The sequence below is a fragment of the Limulus polyphemus genome, unplaced genomic scaffold, assembly GCF_000517525.1.
Source record: "Limulus polyphemus unplaced genomic scaffold, Limulus_polyphemus-2.1.2 Scaffold4677, whole genome shotgun sequence".
NCBI classification, from domain to species: domain Eukaryota; kingdom Metazoa; phylum Arthropoda; class Merostomata; order Xiphosura; family Limulidae; genus Limulus; species Limulus polyphemus.
Genome location: NW_013670287.1, coordinates 1 through 12,947, shown reverse-complemented (window position 1 = coordinate 12,947; position 12,947 = coordinate 1). Strand labels below are relative to the sequence as shown.

Sequence of the window (12,947 nt, the reverse complement as noted above, 5' to 3'; positions counted from 1 at the left end):
GACCATCACTTATAACGCCCCCATGGCTGAAAGGGCGAGCATGTTTGATTGGACGGGGATTTGAACCCGCGACCCACAGATTGTGAGTTGAGCTCCCTAACCATCTGGCCATGCCAGGCCCTAATGTTACCAGAATCCTTTACCATTCCTTATATGTCATCATATATCCAGACTGTTCCTTCCTCCCTGAGATCTCTGTTGCCCTGGAAGGCCATTTGGCTGTCACAACCATTTTATTTTATCTTCCATCTCGATCCAGATCAGCTTCCTAGTTAGGTTCGCTCCCTGCAATGTATGTGGCATATACCACCTTCTTTCAGGTTTCATGTTCCCAGCCATATATTCCCTGGAACCCTTCTGTTTCCCATGATCTATCCCTGTGACACTAACTGGTTGGGTTTGTCAACTCCTTGGATTAGTGTATTCAGACTTATCCATGGAAGGTCACCATCTCTTCAACGTTTCTTCTCATCAAATTTGTCATATCACTATGTCTTTGACTGCTCATCTTTGAATCAGCATTGTTTAGATATATGTTTTTTCGTACGTGACTACCATTTTCGATTGTACTTTGTTGACATTTCAATATCTTTTTTAACAGTTTTTTTTTACTGTGTTTGCATTCAATTGTTTAATTATTTTTGCATTTGTTTATTGTTACCAAATTATATGGTAACTTAAAATGACTTTGTGATTTAATGTTATTGACAATGGAAAATCCCTTTATGGTAGACAATGCTTCTGGTACAATGACTCAGGCATCGGGTTTGACTTTATTACTGAGGAGGTACAGGCCTTAATTCACAGGGAGCTAGATTCCTACGTTCAGCAGGTAATTTCTTCTCATTTTCAACTTGACAATGTTTCTGAAGATGAATACAATCAAGGAGACAAAAATTGGATTCACTTTTTCTGGCACCTTCTTAATTTGGTCTGTCACACTCTATATCTTTTTTTTTTTACACCTAGTTAATCAGGTATGTGGTATATTACATGTTTCCTTTTTCCTCCTAGCTTGTGGACATTGTCGATCAGTTTTTATGCTGTTGATGTTACCAGAATCCTCTACCATTCCTTGTATGTCATTATATATCCAGACTGGTCCTTCCTTCCAAAGACCTCTATTTCCCAGGAAGGCCATTTGGCTGTCGCACCCATTTCTTCACTTTCCATCTCCCACCTATATTCCCATTCTTATCCAGATCAGCTTCCTTGTCAGGTTCACTTCTTATAGTGTTATATAGCATGTACTGTCTTCTTTTGGGGTTTATGTATCCAACCTTTTATTCCCAGGATCTATCCCCTGTCACACTGACTGGTTCGGTTCGTGAACTGCTTAGACTGGCGTATTCAGACTTATCATCTGTTTGCCTTTAACTTGGGTATGTCTTTTTACAACATTTCGTTTATGTTTTCTTGTCAGGAACCCTCTTTTACTGTTACTCATAGGATCCCACTCTGTGGCAAGTGGCATGCCTAGTGGTATATACTTATGTGTCTATAGGTATCCGTAAGTTTAACTCAATGGTGGACCGTCACTCATGGACTATCAGGAGTAAAGTAAAAGAGGATTTCTGCCCATCTCTGCTGACCCTTTGACTGTATAAATTGGAGACAGTCTGCTTTTCAAAATAGGGAATTGTGGACACCCATTACACTTTCTCCAGTGTGATGTTTCTTCAGAATCCCCATCGCATTTACTCCACCCTTCTTTCTCCAAGTGGAGTATGGGACTCCATATCACTTACCAGTTTACCTTACAATACACCCACATATTTATCTACTCATTGAGAAGAGGGCAAAGCTTGATTCCCTCTTTCTCTTTCCCCTGGATGCTTATTCCCAGGTGGACTGATTGTTAGTTGGAGCAGGACCAGCTTACATGGGATCCTCCTGGTAATTCTGGGTTCAGGATGATACTACCCTGTTCCCATGGTTGAGTAAAGTAGAGGCCCTCCTTCTCATTAATTCTGGTTGCAGGAGATTTCCTTCCCTGCTCCTACAGTTGAGTTTGGGGGACTTTGTCTGTCTCATAACACCAGCAACAGAACATACGTACACTGTTCCTATGGTTGTGCAAATATTCTTCATCCTCCTCATAATTTTGGGTGCAAGAAATGTCATTCCTGCATTTATGGTTGAGTGAGTTATGATTTCTGCTCTTAATACCAGTTATAGATATTGCCCTGTTTTAACGGTTGAGTTGAGGCAACAACACGATTCCGTAATGCTGTGTTTGGTTTGTTGTACTTCTTGCTCCTATGGTGGTTTTGGGAGTTTGTCCGAATGCTAACTAACTTATTCTTCGTAATTCCAGTTGCTTGACATATGGCACTCTGTTTACTTATGGTTGGAGTTGGTCTGTATATATATATATATCACATAGTCCACATGCTCTAGCCACAATGTTTATTTTACTCTAATTTCATTTTTATCTGGGTGATCCTCAACCTCCTATTGCTGAGGACGGATTGTGGAACCTCATCTGTCTGGTTGAGGTTGGATAGATACATAGCCAAGGCTAGTTGTTTTCCCCATCATTATATTTCAGAGAACTCTCCCTTGACTTGTCGTTTTACCTCATGTGGGTATCGAGTTTGCTTCAAGTTTTTGTTTCATAGAATTGCTCTTCACCAGCTGTTTTCCTGTCTCATTTGTGCGACGGAGGATGTTTCAAACTCATGCCATTTTTCACTACTGATTGCACCTGTCAGAACAAATTAAGCTTGTACACATTCTTTTTTTTTCCACCCATGTCAGGTTCATTTCCTTCTTATGGGACAAAGAGTATACCTGTTCCAGAAGTAGTGTGGTACCCTGCATGTGTGCTTCGGTTTCATCTCTAAGCAAAGCAGTTATCTCTAGGCAGTAACTTTCTGCTTGTTTTGACTGTTAAGCATTTATACCGGTCTCTCTACCTTTTCAATGTGGGATTCTAGTTTTGTGTGAGAAGAGATAATACCGTATCGGAAGTTAACATTTTCTTACATTGAAAATGTATTTCCAATAGGTACTTACCTTATCTACCACACTTCCATCCTACTGCTGGTGTTATTCATTTTAGATCTTGCCAATTCTCAAAAGTGTGGATTGAGTGGGAATATCAGAGGGAGCTAGATGTGTGAACATAGGTGTGGTGCAATACTATTGGTGGAAGGTAGACACATGCCATATACATGTTCAAAAGTGGCATGAAATTTGTGAGGTACATAAACTGGTGTCTTGAGTGTTAAAATGTTTTAGCAATGCTTAAAGGGCAGAAAGAAGATCAAGATAGGTTTGTGTGACATGAATTAGGAACCTATCAGAAAAGGTTTAAGGTTTGTGAGGTTACGTTGTGTCACACTTGTTATCTTTGTGTAGTTGTCATTTGTAAAACCTTAAAGGTTTAAGGTTTGTGAGATTACATTGTGTCACATTTGTTATCTTTGTGTAGTTCTCACTTGTAACTCCTTAAGGGTTTAAGGTTTGTGAGATTACATTGTGTCACATTTGTTATCTTTGTGTAGTTGTCAATTGTAACTCCTTAAAGGTTTAAGGTTTGTGAGATTACATTGTGTCACATTTGTTATCTTTGTGTAGTTGTCACTTGTAACTCCTTAAGGGTTTAAGGTTTGTGAGATTACATTGTGTCACATGTTGCTTGAGTCTTGTGAACTTTATATTAGGTAGCATAACTTAAAAGAGGGTAATTGAAAGATTGAACAAACATTACCAGTGATAACAGACATCAAAAAAAGCTGAAGTTTGAAAGAAATGTGACCTCATTTTGTGACTTATTTATAATATTTGCCTAAAAAATGCAGGGCTTCTTTCGGTAATTTTATATTTATAGACTTATAAGGTTGAATATTTAGACAGAGTAGGAATCTCTTCTAACATCCTATAGATATTTACTATTCAGAAGACTAAAGGAATAATTATAAACAGATATGTTGGCTGACATTATAGTTCTGAGAAGCTTGGATTTCTACTTTGTATTTTTCAGGTTAATGAGATCAGAAGTCTTCAACAGATCTGCAAGAGTACAGAGTTATTCATCAAAAGGTATTTCATTTTAGATTTTGCTCAATATAATTTAAATTAGCAGAGTCAAGGTTGTACTTTACAAATTGCAATGAATCATTATTGAGAGCCACAGTGATTGGCATTCCCTGTACGTGTCAAAAAGTTTCAAAGTCTTTGCTGTGCTGTCTTTATAAGTAATGTTTATAATAATATCTTTCAGAGCTTATGGTACTAAAAGTTCAATGTAAGGTACTTTAAATACTTAAAATTCATATAATTTTACTGTAGTTATAGGATTTTCTAAAAAACAATGTAATTATCAAAAATAAATGTCTAATTAACTGATACTTTGATTCCAAGAATATTAAAATTAGCAATTGTATCTGTTTTACCAAATTAGTAATTTAGATATCCTTGTGTTAGTTTTTACTAAACGACATGAAGTAAGTATTCTGAACTTCCAGCTGCTGTAGTTCTCAACTCTTACTGTTTTTACTTGCATAACAAAAGTAAGTATTTTGAACTTCCACTTAATTCTGAACTTCCAACTGCTGTAGTCTCAACTTTTACTGTTTTTACTTGCATAACAAAAGTAAGTATTTTGAACTTCCACTTAATTCTGAACTTCCAACTGCTGTAGTCTCAACTTTTACTGTTTCTACTGAATTTTGGGAAATGAGTATTTTAAGCTTCCAGCTGTTCTAGTTGACAACTTATATGATGTGTGAGAAGTAATTGCTTTGAACTACTGGTACTGTACTTCAGATAAAGAAGATACCAGTCACTTTTCTTGTAGATATAAAAGAAAATCAAATGAGTTATTACCATACTTTAGATAAACATTGAACTGTTCTTTACGTATCTTCATTTCCATGCATCAGCTGTGATTTTAGTTATTTTTTATTCAATTAATAGTTGAACAGAAAAAAGAAGGAAGTTGTCATCTGACAAAATCTCTAGGGAAAGAAAAAATGTAAGTTGTATTTCTTTTACTCAAAAATTTGAAGGGCTTCAGTTTTACATATCAAGAAGTACAAAAACAAGGGATCTGCTTTTAATTAAGTTCAACACCTCCCTCCACTTTAGTCATGAGTACTTACTAAGTAGAGTGTATACATAATTTAAAGTAAGAATTGAACTACAGTTTCACTAATCATAAATTTTTTATCATCATTTATACATTATTTGTTATACTAGAAACACATAATCTGTATACTTAAACTGTAGTTGTATCTCAAACATTTCCTTAAGAAGTGACATTAGAAACACATAATCTCTATACTTAAACTGTAGTTGTATCTCAAACATTTCCTTAAGAAGTGACATTAGAAACACATAATCTGTATACTTAAACTGTAGTGTATCTCAAACATTTCCTTTTTAAGTATACAGATTATGTGTTTCTAATGTCACTTCTTCTGTAGTTATATCTCAAACATTTCCTTAAGAATTCATATAGTGATTGTTAGGTATCTTGTTCCACCATTCTACTATGTAGAGTTGAAGTACTAACTGTTAATTATCTTGTTACATCATTCTATTGTGCAGCATTTAAGTAGTAACTGTTAGATATCTTGTTATGCCATTCTACTGTGTAGCTTAAGTACCAACTGTTAGGTTTGTTCTTACACCATTCTACTGTGTAGTGTTTATGTAGTAACTGTTAGGTATCTTGTTACACCATTCTACTGTGTAGTGTTTATGTAGTAATTGTTAGGTATTGTGTTACACCATTCTACTGTGTAATCTTTACGTAGTAATTGTTAGGTATATTTGTTTACCATTCTACTGTGTAATCTTTACGTAGTAATTGTTAGGTATATTTGTTTACCATTCTACTGTGTAGTGTTTATGTAGTAATTGTTAGGTATATTTGTTTACCATTCTACTGTGTAGTGTTTATGTAGTAATTGTTAGGTATATTTGTTTACCATTCTACTGTGTAGTGTTTATGTAGTAATTGTTAGGTATATTTGTTTACCATTCTACTGTGTAGTGTTTATGTAGTAATTGTTAGATATTGTGTTACACCTTTCTTCTGTGTAGTTTTTATGTAGTAATTGTTAGGTATATCTGTTTACCATTCTACTGTGTAAACTTTATGTAGTAACTGTTAAGTATCTTTGTTCACCATTTTACTGTGTAGTGTTTATGTAGTAACTGTTAGGTATCTTGTTACATCATTCTACTGTGTAGTGTTTATGTAGTAATTGTTAGGTATCTTGTTACACCATTCTACTGTGTAAACTTTATGTAGTAACTGTTAAGTATCTTTGTTCACCATTTTACTGGGTAGTGTTTATGTAGTAACTGTTAGGTATCTTGTTACACCATTCTACTGTGTGGTGTTTATGTAGTAACTGTTAAGTATCTTTGTTCACCATTTTACTGTGTAGTGTTTATGTAGTAACTGTTAGGTATCTTGTTACACCATTCTACTGTGTAGTGTTTATGTAGTAATTGTTAGGTATCTTGTTACACCATTCTACTGTGTAAACTTTATGTAGTAACTGTTAAGTATCTTTGTTCACCATTTTACTGGGTAGTGTTAATGTAGTAACTGTTAGGTATCTTGTTACACCATTCTACTGTGTAGTGTTTATGTAGTAATTGTTAGGTATCTTGTTACACCATTCTACTGTGTAGTGTTTATGTAGTAACTGTTAGGTATCTTGTTACATCATTCTACTGTATAGTGTTTATGTAGTAATTGTTAGCTGTCTTTGTGCACAGTTCTACCGTGTAAAGTTTATGTAGTAACCGTTAATTATCTTGTTGCACTGTTCTCTCTTGTCAAACTTTTTGTTTTTACTACTTTGTAAATTTAGTCATATTCCATCCATTTACAAATCTACTGTTTTTACAGTAGTTGTAGTTGTCTGCAAGATTGTCAGTAATACATTATAGATAAGTAGCTATATACAACATTATTCAGTTTTTGTACCATAGATATTATACTCTGTATGTTCAATAATGAACAAGCTAAGTTAATTTTCTTACCAACATAACCTCTAATTGTATAAGTGCAATATTTTAAGCAAGTTCTTAAACTAGGTACTTTTTTTTGTTTTTAGAAGACATATCCCAAGGCATATAATGTTAAGGTAAGTGAGCCGTAATGCACAATAGTATGTATAGATATCTACATTTCTGTTGTTATTCAGTATGAACAAGCAGTTTTTACGTACGTACACATATCTTGTTAATGTTTGTGTGTTAATAGAAGAAAGTAATCACACAATCTCATTCGTCTAGATTCATAATCTAAATTACATGTGTGGTATAAATGATGGTCAGCTTCAAGTACCATACTTTGATATTTCAATAAGCTGTAGTTTTTTTTACTGCTTACTACTATTATAGTATAAATTGTTATATTTTATTAATTTTCAGTTTGTTATGAACTGTTAATGTATTATGCTCTAATTTTGATGAAACTAAATTTTTACCTTATTTTTCTGAATTCTAGCTTTAGACTTTTTTTGAGGTGGGAACTTCCTTGAGAAATTTAGTGATGATGCAGCTGTTAAGTTTACTCAGTTTACCATGTAATAGACATTTAATGATCTACTCTCTCAAAATATTAAAAAACAATTCGTTTATTTACTTAAGACAATCAATAAAAAAGTAAATGAAATACAGTTTTTATATTTTGAGAGTGTGGAACATTTCATCTCTGTTACGTCTTGCTTTAAGTTAGATTTGAAGGTTTTTTACAATTGTTTGATGTGCTGAAGTATACCAGCAGTTGGCTGTTCATGCTGTTTATGTATATCCTACTATAGCTCATTTTCTTATAGTATTAAAAACAGGTGTTTAGATATTCTACTGTAGTTGACTTCCTTTGTGTATCAAACAGTGATTATATCATAAAATTTTAAATCAGGATAGTGCTACTGTCTGAAACAAGACATCAAGGAAAGGCAGTGCTTGTTGTTTTCCTTTTCTCTTGTGAAATAAACATTATATTATATCTTTCCAGTCAAAGATCACCAATAATCGACAGCCTGCTTCCACATCCAAAAACCAAAAGCTCATTTTTATTTTCAAGGTTAGACTCATGTTTCTTATAACATGTCTTGTTTACTAAAATGTGTGAATAACAAAAAACAAAAGTATTTTTATACTGATGAATGGAAGAAAAACGATTAGAGTAGATTTTGAAAGTATTTATAATTTTTCTCTGATGCCTCTTCATCATTAATACAATTAACAAGTTTCACATACTGTACAGGATCTTGATGATCATATGTACAGTAATGGAAATACACTGGTGATATACATAGGCATTTTATCATTAGTGCAATATATTATTACAGAAAATACAAAAGAAAATTGAATAAATTGCACATGCACTAGTATTTTGTATTTACATTAACCAGAGCAGTACACCTTGCTTTTATGCTACCATACATTTATTAATGTATGATAGTGAAATATTGTTCTAAGTGTACTTGTATTACTTCCTACAGTTCAAATAAGTTGTTTGGTTGCCATTTGAGCTTTTCAATTTCTATATAAGCCCTTACAGTGTTATTAATATTCATATCAGGACTTTGTGCAGGCTAAGCTATGATGACTAGTATTCGATCAACCACTATTTTTTTTTTCTTGTGTATCTTTTCACTGTATTTGCTGCATGATTTTGACCACTTTTTTTACTGGAAGATGAATATCTGCCCTGAGGAAATAAATAGTTGATAAGAATGTGCTTGTACCTGTCAGCAGTCAAGGTGTCATCAATTTTCTGTATATCTTCAACACAATGCTTCAGTGTAGATGTAGGTTAATTGTGATACTGTACTCTTCTCTGCCATCAAGTAAACTATTGTTTATTGTTAACAAACTATTGGTTATCTAATGTGTATCTTATATTCACACCTTTAATTACAGCGAGGTCATTGGCAAGATCTCTTCTGGATTGCTGTGTATCATATAAAGCTCTGAACTATTTAACATCACTTTTGAAGAGTTTGGGCTTTTTACCTCAACCTCTTCTATTATCAGCAGTACTAGTTTCATGTACCCTCTTCTATGTTTCCATACATATCCTACTGAAATATGAAATTCTGCCTCAGTCTGTAAAGTGGAATATCCTTCACTAGCCAAAACTTTGATATCTTCACACTTGTCATGTGGTATCTGTCCTGGAAGTTATGAGTGCATTCAGCACACTACTGTTGAGAATATTACTGCTACCTATGTTTTTGTAAACATTAAACTGGTATTGTACTCTGTCTGATGGTGAATGACATCCAATCACAATGTTAACTATCCACATGTGACTATACTCTTGTGCAGTTTATGTTCATACAGTAGAGGGGGAACAGTTCCATAATAGATGCACTTTATACGATATTTAGTCACTGTTTCCATAACAATTTCCAACACTGTACATCACAAAAAAAGTAAACAAAAGAAAGTAACCATTTTGCCTGTAGAATGAATAACAATGTGAACCATGTTTTTTTTTCCATAACCAATTCTTACAAACTTACAATATATATAAGTATAAGTTGACGTATAATAATGATCAGCTGCTAGACTGATTCTTTCTTGGATAATTTTAGGTTTATAGTTTTATATAACTTACAAATCATGTGGACAATAATTTTTATGGCTTATTAAACACAACTAACTAAAAATTCAATAATATTTTCATGCTTATATCTTTATATTTCTAGCAGAGCATATTAACCTTGACATCTTTGTACAAATAATGCTTTACCATTTTGTGTTTCTAGAAAGATACTCCCTGATTTTAATTATAAGGTTTTGTAATTATTCTAAACAGCAAGATGAATTGTAACACAAGCTCACATCAAAGACCAGTTGTTTCAGACGTACATCTGATAGATGTTCAGAGGTATGTTAGTAATAAAATATAATACAGAAATAAAACAAGAGTTAATCACTGAGTGGTACATTCTGATTGAGTAAATGCTTATAAAGTTCTAGTTGACTATCAGTATATTAGTAGCTATGAATATTTATTGTTTTGAATCTAGAACAAAAAAGTTTTTTGATTCCATACTAAAATGACATCATTCTAAAACTAAAATTTACTGTTTTTTTACATTCAGCTACAATTTGTTCGACAAACCAACCTTGTATTTCTACAAATGTGGGCCTCTTGAGAGATTTAGTATTTGTTGTTTAATTTGGGATATAGTCTGTACATAGGAATGTAAAGAATTAAGTTATTGGATTGTAACAGATAACTTCTTGAGAAGTATTAATTTGTTACAGTTTGATACTTTGCCTGGTAGTTTCATCAGGCATACAATTTGTACACAGTAATATATAGAATTAGGTCTTATTACTAAACTAACAAAACATATTTTGGGAGTAAGGTTGTCTTTTGTGTGTGTATATCTCTTGAAAAATTGAATTTGCAACTGTAGTTAGCAATACAATAAAAAAAAAAGTTACCTCTGTTGATTTATGATAAATTTTAGCTGAGAAAACATGTATACCTCACCAATTAGCATCATTGTGTTTAAAATGTCAGCAATCAAATTAGAAAGGAGATAGTTTGGACAACTAAGTGCCAAGTGCATATTAACATACAAAAATGATTATATAAACACTGCTGTATCCACCAAAATATCAGTACTTGCACATTTGATGATTTGTATAAATTGTCGATGGATCTCTACAAGCAGCTCTAAACCTCACCCAAAATCTTTCTAGACAGACGCAATTCATTAGTAATATCTCTCATGTGTTTACAACAAAAGTGTATTTTAAATGGCAATTCACAAACTCTGTAATTAATAATTTGCTAAGGTGATTTATCATTTGTGGCCATGTGATTTTACTATTGTATTTTTTTTAAAAACACCTTGTAGTATGTTTTGTCGATTGGTAAATGGCCTGCATAACAATGATTTTAGTAATTTTATTATTCTAGCATAGGAATCCTTGGTGACGATCTAAACCACTACAACGGATTACTAGAGCCCGTTACTAACACATTGCAAGAAGAGCCTGCAGTGATGGCGCCCTCTAGCGAGCTAAAATGAAATTGTAACAACTTAAAAAACAATGCTCTTGTTCGTCCTTTGTAATCTAATAAATAATAAAAATTATTGAGATATGTATTATGCTCTTATTTAAATAAAAATTACAAGACTAATGACCCTTCTCTTTAGGCAGATGTATATGCTACTGTAAAAATATAAAAAAGATGATGATGACAAAACCTTGTCGAAACGTTGTACATTTCCTGTTATGTTAAACTTATATTAAAGTTTTTCTTCATTACCCATTCAAGCGGTCTCCAAAAAAAAGATTTGTTTGTTTGTAGTATAAGCACAAAGGGCTATCTGTGCTCTGCCCACCACGGGTATCAAAAGCAGGTTTCTAGCATTGTAAGTCCGCAGACATACCGCTGTGCCACTGGGGGCGTATAAAAAAGAAATGCGTCCACACTGAGAAAATGTATTTATAATAAACAGTGGGTTTGTGCTCACACAAAACGATTTGCACAAATAATCTCATTAAGAGCCAGTAGCTTTTTCACAGTAACATAGAACTTTGAAAATATCCTTAGACCAAGAAGTGGTATCTTAGAGCCCAACGTTACTATCATGTTCTAACCTAACTTTAGTTTAAAATAAAGCAAACATGAATTCTACCACTAAGATCCATAATAACAAACTGACAACGTTTGAAATAACTTCATGTTCAATTGAAAGGATTATGAAACAATTACTTGACATTATTCCAAACTATTTGAAAGACCCATCGATTTCTTGGGAAAATTGCTGGTTATAGTCCGATATTCCGAAAATCGAACGTAAAAGACATGTAGGCCTAATATTCATTCACTTTGTTATATTACGTAAACAGTAGAATGTAAATAATGTTATATTTTAGGGACATAAGCGATAACATTTTGAGGTATATTTGCAATCATTCTAGAGACCTATATTATTGTTACCCGTAATTAAAGTTCTTTTTCTAATCTTTTGAAAAATTATGTCAAAATTATCGTAATAATAATATTATCATAGAAACAGGATGAAAAAGTTTAATAATGTTATGAAAGCGGAAGTCACGCAACGCTGAGAGCATGCGCGCTGGAGTTTCTTGAAGGATCATAAATTTTCCTGACAACTCTAGTTTGTTCCAGACGCCCTCTTTTTTAGTATGTAAGCCCGGCAAATAAAGCCAGCGAAAAAGATAGAATTGCAGAGATAGACAGATAATTGAGTCAAGGGAGCGGTAGTGACGGTAATATAAAGTGTGTTTTTGTTATCGAGATTGCAAACATATTGACTGTGGAAATTCTGTGTATTACAAAGTTGTATCGAGGAAGAATCAACTAGTTTTAATTATGAAAGGACTTCTGTCGTTGAAGTTCCTCGGAAAGAATTTATACCGGAAATTAACAAACGAACAGATACGTAATAAATTGGTGTCAGAGAGTGGGACGAAAAAAAAAAAAGATATGGAAATGAGAAGTGCGAAATCAAACTACGACTTAGCAGATTTGATGGCAGCAATACAAGAACGAGAAAAGAAACAAGAAGAGAGATTACAGCAGATGTTGGAGGAAAAAGAAAAGAAACAACAAGAAGGAGAAAAGAAACAAAAAGAGAGATAACAGCAGTTGTTGGAGGAAAAAGAAAAGAAACAAGAAGAAGGAGAAAAGAGATTACAGCAGTTGTTGGGTGAAAAAGAAGAAGAAGAAGGGGAAAAGAAACAAGAAGAGAGATTACAGCAGTTGTTGGGGGGAAAAGAAAAGAAACAAGAAGAGAGATTACAGTAGTTGTTGGAGGAAAAAGAAAAGAAACAAGAAGAACGAGAAAATAAACAAGAAGAGAAACTACAGCAGTGGCAAGAAAACCAGCACCAGTGGCAACTGGAACAAGAAAGGAAACAAGAAGTACAAATGAAAAATATTAGTAAATTTCAAGGTGAATTAAATACAT

The 12,947-nt window shown here is 33.3% G+C and overlaps 1 protein-coding gene across 6 annotated transcripts in view; it reads left to right on the top strand.

The window, feature by feature from the left end:
- The window catches only part of LOC106471524 (protein phosphatase 1 regulatory subunit 36-like), a 20,973-nt gene extending 9,862 nt beyond the window's left edge, over positions 1–11,111 (top strand). For 3 of the 6 annotated variants that reach the window (XM_022400131.1, XM_022400130.1, XM_022400134.1), the window contains 6 exons: positions 3,989–4,047; positions 4,924–4,981; positions 7,083–7,112; positions 7,991–8,059; positions 9,803–9,874; positions 10,922–11,111. In XM_022400131.1, the coding sequence (XP_022255839.1) occupies positions 3,989–4,047; positions 4,924–4,981; positions 7,083–7,112; positions 7,991–8,059; positions 9,803–9,874; positions 10,922–11,033 (400 nt within the window). In that variant the 3' untranslated portion in view covers positions 11,034–11,111. Of the gene's footprint in view, positions 1–3,988; positions 4,048–4,923; positions 4,982–7,082; positions 7,113–7,990; positions 8,060–9,802; positions 9,875–10,904 lie in introns of all 6 variants that reach the window. The other 3 variants (XM_022400133.1, XM_022400132.1, XM_013932123.2) reach the window with 3 other exon arrangements.
- The last annotated feature ends 1,836 nt before the right edge of the window (positions 11,112–12,947 follow it).